General features: G+C 40.5%; 3 protein-coding genes across 3 annotated transcripts; all 3 read right to left on the bottom strand.

Moving 5' to 3' along the window:
- Positions 1-280: 280 nt before the first annotated feature.
- On the bottom strand, positions 281-3,602 carry ankrd39 (ankyrin repeat domain 39). Its single transcript, XM_046350617.1, has 4 exons — positions 2,896-3,602; positions 2,667-2,770; positions 2,351-2,554; positions 281-900 (listed from the first exon to the last, which is right to left on the bottom strand). The coding sequence occupies exons 1-4, from the start codon at positions 2,993-2,995 to the stop codon at positions 754-756; spliced, it is 555 nt and encodes a 184-aa protein (XP_046206573.1). The 5' UTR covers positions 2,996-3,602; the 3' UTR covers positions 281-753.
- A 953-nt stretch (positions 3,603-4,555) lies between these two features.
- On the bottom strand, positions 4,556-11,874 carry LOC124035207 (BTB/POZ domain-containing protein KCTD9-like). Its single transcript, XM_046348637.1, has 12 exons — positions 11,854-11,874; positions 10,030-10,151; positions 9,887-9,928; positions 9,712-9,808; positions 9,521-9,579; positions 9,296-9,424; positions 9,065-9,132; positions 8,883-8,978; positions 8,628-8,777; positions 8,435-8,540; positions 8,198-8,331; positions 4,556-6,180 (listed from the first exon to the last, which is right to left on the bottom strand). Exons 3-12 carry the CDS (start codon positions 9,924-9,926, stop codon positions 6,064-6,066), a joined length of 996 nt encoding a protein of 331 aa, XP_046204593.1. The 5' UTR covers positions 9,927-9,928; positions 10,030-10,151; positions 11,854-11,874; the 3' UTR covers positions 4,556-6,063.
- A 3,139-nt stretch (positions 11,875-15,013) lies between these two features.
- LOC124035206 (beta-centractin) lies at positions 15,014-19,544 on the bottom strand. The gene is made up of 11 exons (XM_046348636.1): positions 19,348-19,544; positions 18,443-18,507; positions 18,247-18,322; positions 17,948-18,073; positions 17,664-17,788; positions 17,176-17,392; positions 16,946-17,038; positions 16,634-16,808; positions 16,450-16,511; positions 16,273-16,313; positions 15,014-16,183 (listed from the first exon to the last, which is right to left on the bottom strand). Exons 1-11 carry the CDS (start codon positions 19,393-19,395, stop codon positions 16,081-16,083), a joined length of 1,131 nt encoding a protein of 376 aa, XP_046204592.1. The 5' UTR covers positions 19,396-19,544; the 3' UTR covers positions 15,014-16,080.
- Between the last annotated feature and the right edge of the window lie 261 nt (positions 19,545-19,805).

Here is a 19,805-nt window from a genome sequence, read left to right as displayed (position 1 = left end):
ACAAACAGAAATCCATTCATTTAGACATTATACAAGTCTTATCCATCATAACTGATCAGACAAAATGAGAGATTTTTCATAATATAAATAATGTATGTGGTCAAACTAAAGCTAACTCATTTGCTTGATTAATCCTATTTTTGTTGAGGCTGGCGCTATTTCCTTTGTACAAGGAAAATCCATAAGCTGCAGAATTACTTCCTCCCCACAACACACTCATACACATTTCAGTCTCACACCATATGGAATGCCCTCCCACCATATGGAAAGCCTCTTCAGTTTCACGTTCTATGAAAAAACAGTAGAACAACAAGCAAACTACTGCCAGATTCATTTTTTACCACGTAATCAGTTTTTCAGTACATCTTTTTCACAGACGTGCACTTGCTATATGGCTCAAAGCAGCTAGTACAGACAAACAGGCGCGTTTGCTACTGCAGTTATCCAAGGGCCATCCAGACCTAGCAAATTCAGGGCCAGGATGTCAGGATCAGCATGCCATGGAATTTTGTGAGTGTGAACATGCAGAAACAGCTAGTTGACAAAGTAAACCAATTGCTGGTACACTTGCTCCCCCTGCTGGTTGAGAAAGAACTGCACCAGATAAAATCAATCCCTTTACCAGCCAGTTTAGGTGTGGACCTTAAGAAAACAAACCAAAAACAGCTCAACACAAGTGACTGCCTCATAGATAATATTCTAGTTAACCTGATATGTGTTGTGTTGACTTTGGTTAAGCTGGGTGTCCCTGTGTTATTGTGGGGGTTCCAGGAGCTCCTTCAGATGTCCATCTGGTGCTAGCTGGTAAGGTACCTGGGACTTCTTGTTTGTGTGGCTCCGGAGGGAGGGACAGCACTGGAGAAGGAGTCTGCAGACATCTTCATGGCTCTGCTCTGCAGCCTGCTCCCTTTGTCAACACACACCAGCGTAAGTGATACAACTACAGCAGGGATGGGCAACCTTGATGGGGTGGGCCCCACAAAATATCTGAACTCATGATGGGCTGCAGTGGCTCACGGGTCTGTGTTCCCGATCCATAACCCCACATGCATTCAGAGCCAGCCCTTAGTTACATTTAGTTGGCGAGGAGAGAAAAGAATTGTAGTTTTACAGCTAATTCCATGCAATTCTACATATTTTGACATATTTGCGGTTAATATCATATCTGAGTGACAGTGACGAATAAAATCAATGGAGGCCCCCTGGCCGGAAATAGCTGGCTAGACTAACTTACCAATCTAAAACCTGGGCTAATTTAGTGACTGTAAACACTAATCTCTCATGGACAAATACACGACTTTCGCTGGAATTTTACTTCTAGGTAACCGAGATTAGTCAGTGACTGACATAAGAGGAAAAATTGCTGATGCACAACCAAATTTGGTCTTCACATCTTACTGGATTTGCAACATTGCAGAAACAAATTGTATTTTGTCAACTTTATTTTCTAAATAAAAAATTATAAACTTAAGACAAAATGGCATAGACAAAGTGATTGGCACCATGGAGCTAGTACTTGGTTGCGCATCTTTTGGTCAAGATAACTGACAACAAATGCATCTTGTAGCCATCAAATAGCTTGCTGCACCATACTACTGGCAATGTGGGCTACTCTTCAGCAGCAAACTGCTCTAATTCTTAAACTTCTATTTTAAGATCTCTCCATAGGTTTTGGATGTGATTCAGATCTGGACTCTTCGCTGGCCACTCCAGAACAGTCCAGCATTACATTACATTACATTACATTACATTTAAGTCATTTAGCAGACGCTCTTATCCAGAGCGACTTACAGTTGGTAGAGGGACCACTTAAACATGACAGGTAGCCTAGTGGTTAGAGCGTTGGGCCAGTAACTGAAAGGTTGGACTGTTCAAATCCCCAAGCTAACAAGGTAAAGATCTGTCGTTCTGCCCATGAACAAGGCAGTTTAACCCACTGTTCCTAGGCAATCAATGTAAATAAGAATTTGTTCTTAACTGACTTGCCTAGTTAAATAAAGGTTAAATAAAAATAGCTCAGGGGTGCCAATAATTTTGCCCATGCCCAAACTTAAGTTTTAATTAAAAATATTAAATGTTTTTTTCAATGTTGAAAATCCATTAACAACGTACGGTGAAAAAACATTTGTTTTTCATTTCAACTTATTTGAGAAGAAATAGGAAATGATTTAAGTGGAAGGGTGCCTATATATTTGGCTCCAACTGTATTTATAAAAAAGAACATAGAAGGAAAATTGATCCGTGGGCCACCAGTTGCTCATCCCTGAATTACAGTATTGCCTTACAACATAATGCAGCCGTTATTGCTTTTGTATTATTTTCCTTTTATAGCCATTGACTAGTACTGCACCTTATGTAAAGGGGAGGATCCATCACCATCACATAGCTGGGGATCTGCCCCATGGTGAAGCAACAGCTGGACCACGTCCAGCTGTCCACAGTAGGCAGATCGGTGAAGAGGAGTGGCCCCACCTGGCGTCTGAGGGTTGGCACATGCCCCGCTCTCCAGAAGGAACTTACATACAGACTTATGCCCACTGCGGCTGGCATAGTGCTGAAATACATCACAACCATTACACATGGTTAGGAGGATCAGTTCAACTCAGCCAAAATGTGTTACCAAATATAGGTGAAATTATAATTTTTGCCTTTGGAGACATCCTCACCAGAGCAGTGTAATTGGCTGAGTCTCTTAGGTTAGGGTCTGTACCCTTCTTGAGGAGTGATTTGACCCTCTCCAAGTCTCCATCCATTGCAGCAGACCAAATACCTGTAATATCACTCAGACTTCACTCATTACAGCTATATCTGTTTTGTTTTGATTTGATATCTGTTTTGTGATCCATTTAACCAGGCAGACTGTTAATGAGTACTAAAAGTACCAAATATAGCTACCTCTTTCAAAGTCCATTTCATCCAATGTTTGGTGCGCACTGGGGGACGCAAGTTGGTGGGAACAACACCTAACGTTACATTGATGGCCTCCAGACGACATTGCAGTCTTCAGTGCAGTTGTTTATGTATCTTGTAATTTAAAAAACGCATTTGAAAAACAAAGCACGAAAATAGAGGAAACGTTGCACTCGGTAGCTGGCTTCCAAGTCCCACTACTGTACGTTGCTAACGTTAGCTAGCTAATGTTGTTAGCTACAGCTAGCTAGCTCTCATAAGTAGCGAACACAGCTGCTAGCGAAAACCAGACGATTGTCTGCAAAGTAACCGAAAGTAACCGAGCTTGAGTTTAGCTATTTATCTGGACTCAAAGCTAATAATCTTGAACCACCACCACAGAATGTATACAAATAATTGTGTAACTAACCCGTGATGAACACGTGTACACAGGAACTCGACATTAAAGCCATGCTGTCAACATTTTCAAAATAAAGGTTTGCTACAAGAGTCGACAACGTAACTCATACAGGCAATCATTTGTTGGAATTTAGTTTTAACTAGGCAAGCCAGTTAATTAAGAACAAATTCTTATTTATGATGGCCTACCCGTCATTGTATTTTGACATCGTGTTACACTGTTTTAAAGCCATACCCTGTAATATGCGATCTAGCAAAAATTGTCCCCCAACAGACACCACAAAACACAATGATGGCACGGCAATGTTTAGAGTAAGCTAGCATACAGTTGCTATATATTATTGAGTCCACTTTGTCTGTCAGCGAAGCTTACCTAGAAAAAAGTAAATGAAAAACATTACTTACAATTTGGATACAAATTGTTTAAAAAATTGAGAGAAAGAAAACATAAAAAGTTGCAATATTTAACTACCAAAACAACCTCCCTTTATATTCAACTTCTGGGTAGCTTCTTAAAGGGAAATGTATTTTAAAAATTGTAAATGTCACTCACAAGTAATGCCCTCAGCCAGTACATTTCGGGATGAGGTGAGACATCAGCACAGCCAAACAAACTGCAAGATGTGGCTATCTTCGGAAGGTCTTCAGCCAGCTGTAGAATTGTCATTTTAACTAGATTTTACAATGCAACTATAGGAACATCCCTGCCATCATTGGATACTTTACCATCACAACCTTTAGGAAAAGACCTAGCTACGTTTGCTTCCATATTATGAATAGGTAAAGTACTTACATTGTCCAGGGTGTCAGACAGGCTGTCAGTAACTCTTTTCCCCCCTGGGTTCAAGCCATAGGACCAATGTTGACAGCAACCGTGTGACACTAGAGGCGCTACCAAAAGCAGCAGCAAGACCTTTTTCTCTTCCATTCTGCAAAGTAAGCCTTATTACTTTAGGTAAGCAACTCAGGTGTCTGAGGTTTTATAGGCAGCTTAGTTCCCATATGCCATACCCACCAGTTCCATCACTGCTGCAGGAGGACAAAGTGGATTACAGAAAAGGCTCCACTCAAAAATATATTACAGAGCAGCTTTAAGCACCTCCACTTCAGGCACCCCTAATAGCCTTTTAAAAGATTAACACTTTGGGAATGATTGTGCACTTTTACAGCAGCAACGATAAAATTAATTAGGCACATGGTCTTGGTGTTCTTCTGGAAAGTTAGTGAAAACAGTATTTCATTTTTAATTACACAGTGGCTTTTGTTTATTGAAATACATTGTTGTGCTTGAGTGCAATAATTATAGACAGGGGAGGAAGAGAAACACCCCCAGTCTTTAACTAACTTTCATTCCATATTGCGTCAATATGTTATATCAAAATAAATAACCATTGTTCTTTTCTACAAGGTCCTGATACTGACGATCTCCACACGCAAGGTGCAATATTCTTTATGATTGCCTTCATTATCACGACAAAAGAGTACCTACTATGGAATAGAGTATAGAGAGAGAATATTGCATCTCAAAAAGGTTTCAGTTACACCTATAAAAAGAAATTCAGCAGCCTTTGACTGTATTTTACCAGTCTTTAAACATGCAAACATGTTCTTAAACAGACAGATTTTAACAATCACAGTCCAGCAGTGATGTTTTGCTATCCTTATAAAACACACAAGTTTTGTAAGCACTGGATTTAAAAATATATATATTTTTTAAACACTACAAGCACTACATTCAACTTTTTGGTGTCCTGCGAGTAAGTAAAACAGAAGTTAGTGAACATAATTTTTAATTTAAGACAGATTTGTGCAAACTTCAAAACATGATTGAATTATATGCAATTCATTGTGATGGGAGTGTTGTTATACAACCATCTTCCTCATACAACTAGGTGATCCACAAGCTTGAAAATGACAGTAAACACTATTAAAAAACAGCTTATTCACTGATTATTTGCTTATCATATTTGGATATGATGAATAATGGTTTTCATACAACAAGAGACAAAAACCACCATGAAATGCATGGAACTAGATATAAATCAGAAAGTGGTAAAAACAAACGAGGTAGATTCACAGAGAACACCAAACAAAACAACAGGCAGCTTCTGACTTCAGTGATTATCAATGAAGAGTACATTGCATTCTTGAAATTCTGTTTCATCAGCCACATTATTATAAGAAAAATGAAATCCACAGCATAATTAGGTGGTGCAATAACAGCAAATTATTTTGCCATTTTTATCATGCTACAGTATAACTTTGGCGTAGAAAAAACATTATCCTAATCATAAAGCCTATCTGATATAAAACTAAGTACATTGATAAGAATGTACAGTCACACCATGCCCTTATATTGTTACTTTAAACCTTCATGCACTTATAGTTTAATAATCTGACTTTCAGAGATGTTGCATTAAATAATCAAGAGTGTATATACATCTAGAATTTAAAAGAATACTAATAAGGTAGGATTGAATCCAGACATAATTGTAAACATACATGAAATATTTTGGTTTTGGGGAAAAATAAGGAAAGACAGTTAAACAAATATCCCTGAATGTGCTCTAGTGCAAATTATTTAAAGCTAGTATATGAGCTGGAATGCCAGGTATGTGCATAAAACTACCTGTATTGCACAAGGGTCAAAGAAGCTTGATAGTAGGGGTGGGTGGGATTGGCTGGCAAATGAAGACCTTTGCCAGGCATCCATGAGATTAACCAGCCTGAACCCAGATGGAATGTGCAGGAGAGTTATCTAACACTCTGAGACATGTGCAATGCAGTCAGCATCTCTTCAAAAATGGCCCCCTTCACGTTGGACCCTCTCAAGTTGGCCTCTTGTAGGTCACAGCCAGACAGATCACAGTTCTGTGAGGAGTAAAACGAAACTCAACAGTCAGTATTCTTGGTACTAACCACAGTCATTATTCTTGGTACTAAACTTAACTGTTTTATTACCGTGACATCTATTTTAGGATTGACAACTTCATGGTATCTAACTGACAAACCTTTAACTTGTTGAGTTTACTGCCTACTACTCATCCCCAGAAGATAAGATATGCATATTATTAGTAGATTTGGATAGAAAACACTCTGACGTTTCTAAAACTGTTTGAATAATGTCTGAGTATAACATAACTTATGTAGCAGGCGAAACCCAGAGGAAAAACCATTCTGATTTTTTTTGTTTTTGAGGTCACTCTTTTCAATGGGTTTTCATTGGGAATCCAGATTTCTAAGGGACCTTCTTTGCAGGTTGACAACTCCATTGTGTCCTCCTCCCAGAGCGCTAAGAACCTTGGCGTGATCCTGGACAACACCCTGTCGTTGTCAACTAACATCAAGGCGGTGGCCCGTTCCTGTAGGTTCATGCTCTACAACATCCGCAGAGTACGACCCTGCCTCACACAGGAAGCGGCGCAGGTCCTAATCCAGGCACTTGTCATCTCCCGTCTGGATTACTGCAACTCGCTGTTGGCTGGGCTCCCTGCCTGTGCCATTAACCCCCTACAACTCATCCAGAACGCCGCAGCCCGTCTGGTGTTCAACCTTCCCAAGTTCTCTCACGTCACCCCGCTCCTCCGCTCTCTCCACTGGCTTCCAGTTGAAGCTTGCATCCGCTACAAGACCATGGTGCTTGCCTACGGAGCTGTGAGGGGAACGGCACCTCAGTACCTCCAGGCTCTGATCAGGCCCTACACCCAAACAAGGGCACTGCGTTCATCCACCTCTGGCCTGCTCGCCTCCCTACCACTGAGGAAGTACAGTTCCCGCTCAGCCCAGTCAAAACTGTTCGCTGCTCTGGCCCCCCAATGGTGGAACAAACTCCCTCACGACGCCAGGACAGCGGAGTCAATCACCACCTTCCGGAGACACCTGAAACCCCACCTCTTTAAGGAATACCTAGGATAGGATAAAGTAATCCTTCTCACCCCCCTTAAAAGATTTAGTTGCACTATTGTAAAGTGGCTGTTCCACTGGATGTCATAAAGTGAATGCACCAATTTGTAAGTCGCTCTGGATAAGAGCGTCTGCTCAATGACTTAAATGTTAAATGTAAATGTTCCTACCGCTTCCACTGAATGTCACCAGTCTTTAGAAATTGTTTGAGGTTTTTCTTTTGTGTAATGAAGAAGTAGCCCTGTTCAAAATGAGGGTCACTCCATGTTTACTTTTTGATGGAGGCAAGTGACCAGAAAAGTAGCGTCAGTTTAGTTTCCTCCTGTATTGAACACAGATCATCCCGTTTACAAATACCTAAAGTTGTATTACAAAAGTAGTTTGAAATGTTTTGGCAAAGTTTACAGGTAACTTTTGAGATATTTTGTAGCAACGTTGCTTAAGTTGGAAGCTGTGTTTTTCTGGATCAAACGAGCGAAATAAATGGACATTTTGGATATATATCGACGGAATTAATCGAACAAAAGGACCATTTGTGATGTTTGAGACATATTGAAGTGCCAACAAAAGAAGCTCGTCAAAGGTAAGGCATGAATTATATTTTTATTTCTGCGTTTTGTGTCGCACCTGCAGGGTTGAAATATGCTTTCTCTTTGTTTACGGAGGTGCTATCCTCAGATAATAGCATTGTTTGCTTTCGCCGAAAAGCTTTTTTTAAATCTGACATGCCAGGTGGATTAACAACAAGCTAAACTGTGTTTTGCTATATTGCACTTGTGATTTCATGAAAATTAAATATTTTTAGTAATTTCATTTGAATTTGGCGCTCTGCAATTCAGCGGATGTTGACGAAAATGATCCCGCTAACAGGATGGGTGCGCAAAGAAGTTAACAACAAACTTAAAATGATTACAAGAGTAGTCTAATTCTATTTGACTGAACTTTTTTGTCTCAAGATTAATCCTCTTAAATGCCCTCAGTTTACCTCAAGATCGGTTCCTGCCAAAGTGGCACCCCGCAGGTTACAGTTCTTCAGCTTAGCATTTTTGAGAGTGGCCACACGCAGGTTAATTCCGGTCATCTGACTTCCCTCCATGTCAACCCCTTTCAGATTGGCACCTAATAAGACAGAAATTAGATGTTCAACACCAGAGGTTAAACAAGTGTTATCGGTTCCATGTTTCTCATTCCTCTTATCATAAAAATCAATTAGGAAGCTTACCCTCTAAGTTGGCCTTGAGTCCAGATGGGTCCTCAAAATTGCATCCTTTGAGAGACGCCCCCTCAGCATTTGAACAGAGCATCTTGACACCCTGCAAGTTAGCACCCTAAAACAGAAAGACAAAATCAGTCCGTACAAAATACTGCTAATTTCTGAAAGATTTCTTAGGCTAGTGAAGGAGCTATGGGCTCACATCGAGGTTGGCCCCAGACAGGTCAGCGCGCTCCAGGTTTGAAGAGCATAGGTTGGCATGAGTCAGGTTGCAGCGACTCAGGTTGGCCATCTTGAAGTTGATGTAGCGCAAGTCGAGGCGAGAGAGATCAGCACCACTGAAATTAAGTCCCTTGTGGATAAAGGTATTATTTGTCAGGTTCACGTGTCATGTTAGTTAGACCGGATCTAATGTTCAACAGTGCGTTGTCCTTGTTGCAAATGTGTTGCGTTTTACCTGACAGCGGAGTTCTGATTTGGTGGGTGTAGCCAGCAGAAACCGAACAAACTCCTTGCGAGAGATGGGAGAGTGGTCCTCAGGTGTCTGGTTATTCTGGAGAAAAGCATGGGGTGACATGGATCAATATGCTGTGTTGAAATGTAATAAATCATTTGAAATATGTAGCTGGAGTTCTTCACCTTTATTGCTACTTCCAACTGCTCAGCAAGCTGCTCAATTCCAAAGAAACGGGCCTCCTCCAAAACCCCTGAAATTCACATTTAATTTACTGATTTGAGCTAATATATTGTCAATATTTCAGAAATCTAAATACTATATTCAACATGCACAAATTAAGTGTTCTCATTCATCTGTGAGCAGTATCATAGAATCAAGGTAATGAAAGTTTTGGCTGTAAATGCCATACACACCAAGTAAATTGATTCCTTCATTGATAATGAGCTGGCCATGTCGCAGGTAATTAAGAATAGGCTCAAAGTATTCTGGGCTGCGATCAATCAGGTAAGCACCACATTCATCCTGCTTGTTACCCCATACAGCTGCAGAGCAAGGATAGAGGAGACATCATTATGGGTAAATCACAAAAAAAAGGTAGCAGGGTTAGTAGTAGATGTGACAGACTTAATTATTTGTACCCTTCTCCCGAAACATATGAGCAAGCATGCTCTCTGGCTCCTTGCTGACCAAGGTGCTCCTGTAAAAAAAGATCAGTTTGTGAGGAAAGAAGTAACCAAAGGATAAAGTGGATGGCAATAATACTGAGAAAGATGTTCATTTGTGATTTCTGATGTTCACAGACCATGGAAATAACTCCTCCATTGCTTACCGTGTGGTGGTGAAGAGACGCCCTCCAATATTAAGCGTCAGCCAATCTGTGTGTGCCCCAGGCCGATCGTCTCTAGCCCTGACATCATTCTGTGGGTCTAAGATAAAAACATTATTCATAGGGATAACTCAAACCAAATGGTTTGCAAGGAAAGAATTAGAGGACACAAACTCACCAAAAAGGGTCTCCCTCTGAGACATACAAAACATCATCATCCCTATAATAAGAAGAAATTGTAGAGAAATTAATACTCAATATTGGCAGGAGTAAGGACCTTCCAAGTGCATGAAACTACAAAGTGTTGAAGGAAGTTAATACCTGATGAGCGCTATGTCATCTATAAGACCACCTTTTCCATTGTATAAATTACAGGCTTTGATTCCCAACTTATTGGTTGCTACAGATAACAGGTCAGTCAAGGTCCCATACACAGCTACAACCTAATAAAGGAAAACAGAGTTATTGTCATAAAAGACTGATTTGGGAAAACCCATTATTTCTTGCTTACTTAAATATAGACTCAGCAATATGACATGATGACACACCGCTAGAGCACTGCTTATAGACAGATAACAAAAACAAAGTTCAAATCTACCAAGACTGCCAGGAGTTAGCGACTTAACTTTAGTCAACTCTGAGTTCAACTCGGGATAACTGGTCATACGAAAGTGGCTCACCTTTTGGTCAGGTACATTTCTATGGCAACAAATCTTTCAGAACTAACCTGCTCCGGGGCAGCCTAACTCCACTTACTCTGAATGAAATTACTAAGTCGCGAGTTAAGGAACAATGAAATAAGATTCCCTCCATTTTGCAAAGTCATCATCCCCTTCATCTGAGGTAGACAATGGATTAAATATTTTATTAATAAACATTTTTGTGTGTTAAAAATAGTCATGTTAAAATATAACCACATTACACATTTAGTAAACTTCACACAATCTAACACTGTATGTATGACTCAATAAAAAATAAATAGGTTTGGGGAAAAAGATGCTTGTACAAAGCAGGGGCGGCAGGGTAGCCTAGTGGTTAGAGCATGGGACAAGGTACAAAACTGTTGTTCTGACCCTGAACAGGAAGTTAACCCACTGTTCCTAGGCCATCATTGAAAATAAGAATTTGTTCTTACCTGACTTGCCTAGTTAAATAAAGGTAAAATAAAGAAGCACACCAAAGATGGCATTAATAAAATAAAGACTGAACTTATAAAAGTCAGAGCCTGCTGAATTTGCAAGACAACTTTTCTTTCATTTTGAAACAAATGAAAATGTGGCACTGTCTCAATGAAGGGTTTGGCATCGAGAGAAAATTCTAGGTGGGATTCTGCCTTCTCCCTGCAGTTTTCAGCCATTAGCTTCACCCACAACTGGCTCGTGTGAAATACGATCCCGATGCTGTGTTTTAAGGTTTAGAAACGTCAATAATCATCGCTTGCGAAACATATAGCCCTTATCTTTCATCATGCCTCCTTGCAGCATGCAAGATGAGAAAGAATCCTTCAGATAAAAAATATACACTTACAGTTATGGATGCCCCCCATCTGATGAAACTACACTTAGACATAGGTGTTTGGTGCATGTTATATATCGAATTATAAACTGGGTGGTTCAAGCCCTGAATGCTGATTGGCTGACACCCGTGGTATAGGGTCTGATGTACCACGGCTATGTCAAAACATGTCTTTATATTGGTCTAATTACGTTGGTAACCAGTTTCTGGGGTTTGTGGTATATGGCCAATATATATCAAGGGCTGTATCCAGGCACTCCGCGTTGCGCATGAGAACAGCCCTTAACATATTGCCCCCTCCCTGTTTCATACTTTCACTTTTGATACTTAAGTATATTTAAAACAAAGTACTTTGACTTTTATTCAAGTAGTATTTTACTGGGTGACTAACTTCAACAATGTTCTATTAAGGTATCTTTACTTTTACTCAAGTATGACAATTGGGTACTTTTTCCACCACTGACGTTAGCTACCTACACAAATTATGGGCCGCATAACTTCGATGCAACTAAACCAGTTTGTTTGGACATTTGGCTGTTATTGGCTTAGTTGCGTCGAAGATGAGGCTGTATTAAATTAGCTAGCTAGTCTAGCTAACGTTAGCTCAATAGCTAAGCTAACTGTACGCACCTTGCCATTTCTGGACGTCCCGTTCACAAAAATAGTAACTCTTCTCATTCTTAGTAATAAGCTTTAATACTAATTCTAGAACAATGAGCCCCAGAAGGATGCTCCAGAGGTAGCTAGCTAGCAGACTTGACAGTGGGACGAAACAGCAAGAAAACAACCTTGAACATTGGTTAACGCCAACCAACCAATGGAATGGGCATATTACTAAGGCGTTAAGCCTCACACCAATCAAATGTTGAAACAGAAAGTAGGTGAGCCAATCAGGGGCCATCATTGGGTGCAATCGTTTTACAAGCCGGTGCGTGCCGTCAGTAATACTTTAAAGGTCCAATGCAGCCGGGTTTTATCTCAATATCAAATCATTCCTGGGTAACAATTAAGTTCCTTAACCTCTTTGTGATAGTTTCATTCAAAATGTTAAAAAATAAACAAAAATAGTTTACCAGCAAAGAGCAATTTCTCAAGCAATAATTGGTCTATTAACTAATTTGCATCACCAGGCAGGCCAAAACTCTATCCCACCAGATATTTCAGGCAGTCTTTTCAAAAAGCTTGTACACTAAAAGGGTATTATCATAATTTTATTTGGTTAATAAATTAAGTATATCTGGTGCTATCCACATTGTCCACACGCTCTGCAGTCCACACACCCATGGTAGTTACTATCTAGAATCATTGGGATATACCCGTACCTAAACAATTTCAAATCAATGTTTATTGGTTGCGTACACAGATTTGCAGATGTTATCGCAGGTGTAGTGAAATGCTTGTTTTCTAGCTCTAACAGTCTAGCAATACACAATCCAAAAATAAATTGAGAAATATCAGAATGAGCAATGCCTCCTTATGCCTCCTTGCAGCATGCCTAAGGCACGTTCATGCAGATGGCATCTTTCTTTTGGTGTTTTTCAGAATTAGTAGAAAGGCCTCTTTAGTGTCCTAAGATTTCATAACTGTGACCTTAATTGCCTACCGTCTGTAAGCTGTTATTGTCTTCACGACCGTTCATGTTCATTAATTGTTAATTGAACAAGCATGGGAAACAGTGTTTAAACCCTTTACAATGAAGATCTGTGAAGAAATTTGGATTTTTACTAATTATCTTTGGAAGACAGGGTCCTGTTGTTTTGTTTGTTTATATACTATACCAGTAAAAATCTCAAACATCTACTCAAAGGTTTTGCTTTATTTTGACTAATTTCTACATTGTAAAATAATAGTGAAGACATCAAAACACATGGAATCATGTAGTAACCAAAAAATCAGTTGTGTTGTGACAAGTTGTAGTGGTATTCAGAAGATAGCCATATTTGGCAAAAGACCAAGTCCATATTATTGCAAGAACAGCTCAAATAAGCAAAGAGAAACAACAGTACATCATTACTTTAAGACCTGGTCAGTCAATAAGGAAAATGTTAAGAACTTTGAATAATTATTTTTCAAGTGCAGTCTCAAAAACCATCAAGAGCTATGATTGAAACTGGCTCTCATGAGGACCGCCACAGGAATGGAAGACCCAGAGTTAACTCTGCTGAAAAGGATATGTTTAGTAGAGTTGTCAGCCTCAGAAATTGCAGCCCAAATAAATGCTTCACAGAGTTCAAGTATAAGACACATCTCAACATCAACTGTTCAGAGGAGAATCGGACCTTCGTGGTCGAATTGCTGCAAAGAAACCACTACAAAGGACACCAATAAGAATTGACTTGCTTTGAATAAGAAACACGAGCAATGGACATTAGACCGGTGGAAATTTTTCCTTTGGTCTGTAGTCCAAATTGGATATTTTTGGTTCCAATCGCCGTGTGTTTGTGAGACACAGAGTAGGTGAACGGATGATCTCCGCATGTGTATTTCCCACCGTAAAGCATTGAGGCGGCAGGTAGCCTAGTGGTTAGAGCGTTGGGCCTGTAACCAAAAGGTTGCTAGATCGAATGCCTGAGCTGACAAGATAAAAATCTGTCGTTCTGCCCCTGAACAAGGCAATTAACCCACTGTTCCCCGGTAGGCCATCATTGTAAATAAGAACTTGTTCTTAGCTGACTTGCCTAGTTAAATAAAGTATGGTGGGGGGGGGGCTTTGTTGGTGACACTGTAATTTATTTAGAATTCAAGACACGCTTTACCAGCATGACTACCACAGCATTCTGCGGTAGTCACGCAGTAAAAGGCACATGACAGCCCGCTCGGAGTTTGCCAAAAGGCACCTGAAGGACTCTGACCATGAGAAACAAGACTCTGGTCTGAATGCCTGCATGAAACTTGGCACCATCCCTACGGTGAAGGCATAGTGGTGGCAGCATCATGCTGTGGGGATGTTTTTCAGCGGTAGGGACTGGAAGACTAGTCAGGATCGAGGGAAAGATTAATTGAGCAAAGTACAGAGATCCTTGATGACAACCTGCTCCAGAGCTCAGACTGTGGCGAAGGTTCACCTTCCAACAGGACAACGACCCTAAGCACACCCAAGACAACGCAGGAGTGGCTTCGGGACAAGTCTCTGAGTTGCCCAGCCAGAGGCCAGACTTGAACCCGATCGAACATCTCTGGAGAGCTCCCCATTCAACCTGACAGAGCTGGAGAGGATCTGCAGTGAGAATTTTTATTCAAAATCTTAAGTTATATCAATCAATCAATCAATCAATCAAATGTATTTATAAAGCCCTTATTACATCAGCCGATGTCACAAAGTGCTGTACAGAAACCCAGCCTAAAACCCCGAACAGCAAGCAATGCAGGTGTAGAAGCACGGTGGCTCGGAATAACTCCCTATAAAGGCCAAAACCTAGGAAAAAACCTAGAGGAACCAGGCTATGAGGGGTGGCCAGTCCTCTTCTGGCTGTGCCGGGTGGAGATTATAACAAAACATGGCCAAGATGTTCAAAATGTTCATAGGTGACCAGCAGGGTCAAATAATAATAATCAGTGGAATCACAACTGCAATCAACGCATGTTTACAACTTCCAAACAGTACACTTGTGGACTTATGTACTACAGTGGACAGCCACAAGAGGGCGATGTCTACTGGCAGACAGGCTACATATCCGCTTTCTGAGTTTCCTAGCAACCACAGCAAAGCTGTGAGTGACTGTAGTACTGTGGATGAAGGTGTGGAAAATCATGTTGCTAATGTATTCAGCACAACAAAAATACATCCCAGCAGAGTGCACAAATTTATTGTAATTAAAGACATTTTTCTTTCAGCAATACTGTTAATTTTAGTGTTTGCTTGAAGGAGTCATTATTCGAGCAGGATATGGTCACATGGTTCCTCTTGAAACAAAAATATACACATTTTGATATAAAATGAAGTCAATAATTCCAATTCGGTTTAGATTGCAAATATCCAGCAGAAAACATGACAACCAACACATTATCATGTCTGCATACGTTTTGGTGCAGTTTAAAAGTTTAGACTAATTAGAGGAAGTAAACCATACCAGTTTGGATAATATTATCCAATGTGTCAGTGCTTTTAATTCATATGGTCCAATCAAGATTTAATATTTGTCCCCTTACAATGTTGAGTTAAATGAACCAATCAAATATTTATTACAAATTTAGATCCACTTGGGTTTGAAGGGAAAGTTATCCTCAGAAATTGCAACATCTGTACATTTTTTAAATCCATCAGTGTCTCATCTTCAACAGTTAAATATGAAGCAACACTTTTAAATGGAGTCGGTGTAAGTTACAGTACACTGGGTCATATTTTAACAATTCAATTTAACTGTCTCCATTCAGACTGTGGCAAATAAGGAGACAACTTCAACTAGTTCTTAAGGTATCTTTGCACACTGTTTAATGTGCCACAGTAACCACACCCAAATGTAAAAACAAGTCTTAATTGAATATATCAAAGTAAAGCAGAACATTCACCTTAATTGTCATTTAAGTGATGGATTTTATGGGGCATAACACACAGCAGAATAAATACAGAATTTGAATCAAGCAATGCAGCTTAGCCTTGAATGTGTTTAAACAAAACAAAAATAAAATCCACAATATCAAGAGATGCAACTTAAAGCCTTGTCATTGGGACAGGTTCTGGGTCTTTCTGGTAAATGCTGAACACTTTGCCAGTCCTGGCCAGTTTCCCCGTCATATGGCGTGTAGGGGAGTCCGTAGAAGGCATGCCATAGGGAGCCATGGGCTCTCCCCATTAGGGGGTGTGGTGGACAAGTTGGTGGACTTTTTGGGGGCAGAATAGGAGCACCACCAGTCTCTTCAGAATGTCTTACGATGGATGGCACGTGCTCGGTCTTCCTCATACTCCTTCTTTGACACCCACATCTTCTTGAAGGTGTCCAGTGATGCAAGGATGGAGCCCCTTAAAGCATACAACGGAGGATCATTACCATCCATTACTCTGGAAAGACTGTTTAATCTAAGTGTGGCTGATCACATGACGTTACTTACCCTATCCACGTGGAGTAGAGTCGTTCTTGAGGTGCAGAGATCTAACAGAGAAACAGGGAAATAAACTGGCTGTGAAACAGCACAACTAGTTCAGAAATATGTTGCACCAACATTAAACATACTACATTGAAATTGCTGCTCATACATGGGTAAATACGACGCCAAGGCAGCAAATACCTTTATTTTCACATCTTTAGGTGCCAACTTTTTTACTTCACTTAACAACCGGTCACCAAAACCTTTGGGACAGAAACAAAATTGTAAATAGGGAGAGTAATACAATTAGCCAATGCTGAAGGAGTGGATTTTGTTTGCTACAGTCTTCAATATGTAATTGGTGGGACAGGACTCTAGTCCATACCTTTGAGGAGTGTGGAGCCCCCAGAGAGAACAATGTTGGAAAAGAGTGTACGTCGCAGGTCCATGTCAGACTTCTGAATGGCAAAAGCAAGAACTTCGTGGATTCCTTCACTCTCGTCCCCTATCAGGTCTGGACGGAAGAGGAGCTCTGGGGCTCGGAACCGAGCAGGGCCAATCTACGCAGGGGATAACAAGCAGTCAATTCATCAGTAAAATACAACAGTTTATATGTTAATGTCAAAGTAAGTAGTAATATTTAACTTCCAGAACACTAAATCTTAAACATTTTGAGAATGAACCTAACATGACTCACATCCAATGTGCTGCCATCAGGAAGAGTGTACTGCACCTTCTCTGTCTCCAAGGTCTCATCTTTTTGTGGGTTCAGTGAGAGGTAGCATGCTCTCTGCAGACGTAAACAATTAGGGCGACAGGCGTCGAGGACAAAGAATGAAACCAATAACAAGACTGATAGTGTCTTGAAGATTTATACAACTATTTGCCTTGACCCCATCAAAAATACAACAATTTCTTCATCCATACCTCTTTGATAGTGCGCACAACCTCAAACTCAGCTGAGGTGTGGAAGTCATAGCCTTCCTTGCGCAGTAGCAGGCGTAGGTAGCGTGAAACATCACGCCCAGCAATGTCGACCCGCATGATAGAGTGAGGGATGGCAAAGCCTTCATAGATGGGCACAGCATGGGTTACCCCATCACCAGCATCCAGCACCACTCCTGTAGTCCGGCCTGTGGCATATCTGCAATATCCAAAGAGACATTCAATACGGGTGTTTTTGCTAATGATCATTTTCACAACACTACAGCTACTAATGCATTACATGTCATATTAACCTGGGGTTTCCTTAGTTGTCAATACCACAGCCATAGGAGGGGTTTTATGACCTATATGGCTGTGATAACTAGTGATGACCATTTTCCTCCTTTGGGAGTGAAATATTTTAATGTACCAGTATGCCCAACATAAGGCTGGCAAACAAGAGAAGATATCTAGAGGAAAAACAAACTCACAAGCTTAATACTGCCTGCATGGAGATGAAGAGCGCTGGTACATTGAAGGTCTCAAAAAACACCTCTGCTGCACGCTCCCGGTTTTTACTTGGGTTCAAGGGGGCCTCTGTCAGCAGCACAGGATGCTAAAGGACATTAGGAGAAATGCAAAAGAAAGTAAATGCAGTGAAACAGTAAAAAATAAAAATCATATTAACTTCAAGAAGCCCTGAGAGAGAACACAAGCTCTCAGGATCAAATTAAAAGTACCCAGAATAAGTGTCACAGAAACCAGAGAAAAATACCTCTTCAGAGAAGGTCTGTAGTTGCTCCTTAGAGTAAACATATTGCCAGATGCGCTCCATGTCATTCCAGTCCTTCACAATACCGTGCTCCATTGGGTACCGCACAGACAGGAGCCCCCTGTGTTCCTACAACCACACGGAGGGAAAGTATTGGGAATAGCAGCCAAAGTACTATATTTTGTTTAAAAATACATATTTAGTGTTAATAACATCCTACATATAGGCATACAGGCCCATAAAGCCCTTTACATTATCAGTGACACAGGGCCACAGGCATCGGTCTTAGTAAAGCACTGTACCTCTGCTTTTGGGCCAATGAAGAGATCTCCTTCCAGAGCACCTGCCATCACCCGAACATGCTTTGGACGACCCACACTAGAAGGTAAACACATAGATCATTTTACAAACACTTTTCATTCAAACAAAGCATTTCAGTCAAATACATTTAAGTATTTAATATTATAGTGTTGAGATGGCTGTAGAGTTTGATCTTACTAGTTTGGGAAGCAGTATTTGGGGATCTGGTCTCCTGCAAAACCAGCTTTAACAACACCAGAGCCCTGAAAGAGAAATAACATGTAGGTCCTTGCAACGTCAGCTACATATATTAACTCATTTATTATAGGGACTGAGGGCGTCTCTGGCCCCATCTGTTCATCCTGTTTGTACAGTGAGATCAGTCAGTAGTCATGAGAGTGCTGAGGGGCAGCACACCGGCCTATTGTAAACTACAGTGTCAGACCCAATATCAGTTGTAAAAATATGCTGTTGCTTAATTATTGTACTCTAATGCCTTGTATTGATTACGATCAGCAACACAATGATGCATAAGTAAATTATTATTTATTTTATTTCACAATGATGCTGCTATCAAGTAGCCTGAAGAGAAAGGCTGTTAATAGTCTAGCCTAACGTTAGATGATGCGCTAGTTTCCTAACTCGTCCTTTCTTTCATAATTAACGTTGGCTAGACTTCTTATTTATATCTAGCTGGCAAACTAACCTAACTAAGTTGTAGCTCCCCATAATTCGCATACTGCATATGGATGGATTGGTTGGGGATGCAACCATCTAACGTGAGCTTGTTGTTAGCCTTGGTTTATCACCCTTCCCGTCTCACAATGCTATGGTAGGTAGCTAACTAGCTACTGACTGAGTCGCAAAGCTAGTCAGTGGCTTTAGCAAAGATATTTGATATCTGTGGCTTTAGCTAGCTAATCTTGTTAGCTAACCATCAAGACAATAAGAGGGTTTGCAAAAGCATACTACTGGCTAATCAGCTAGCTAACTTTAGCTATAAACAAGACAACGACCCCCACCCATTGAAAAGCAAACGAACGTTAGCGACTTTTCGGTTACCTTAGTTACCGTTACATTTACCAATGATGTTGGCTACTTACATTATCAATAACCACAGGCTGATTTGCTATTATATCGTAGGACTCCATGGTGATAACCTTATAGATATAGGTCCTTTATGTATCCTTTTGTCCTAGCATTGTAGTTAGCTGATTTCGCCTTGTTATGTGGCGCAACGATGCAGATATAAATGTATAGCTAGATAGGCTCAGCTATTATCCGCCCACTCTGTGCAACGATTAGAGGGTTGTTTTTGCGATTTCGACGTACAGCCACACAAGCCAATCGCAAGCCATTGGAAGTAAAACGGTGACGTATGAAGCTTAGCTAGCAACAATAGGGTGCACGCAGTGGTGTAAAAATACTTAAAATCTACTTAAGTAGTTTTGGGGGGGGATCTGTACTTGACTTTACTATTTTGTACATTTACTCCATACGTTTTCCCGGATACCCAAAAGTACTTTGCGACAGAAATGGTCCAATTCACACACTTATCAAG

The sequence above is a fragment of the Oncorhynchus gorbuscha genome, linkage group LG05 (assembly GCF_021184085.1).
Source record: "Oncorhynchus gorbuscha isolate QuinsamMale2020 ecotype Even-year linkage group LG05, OgorEven_v1.0, whole genome shotgun sequence".
NCBI classification, from domain to species: Eukaryota; Metazoa; Chordata; class Actinopteri; order Salmoniformes; family Salmonidae; genus Oncorhynchus; species Oncorhynchus gorbuscha.
This window is presented reverse-complemented; position numbering and strand designations above follow the sequence as displayed.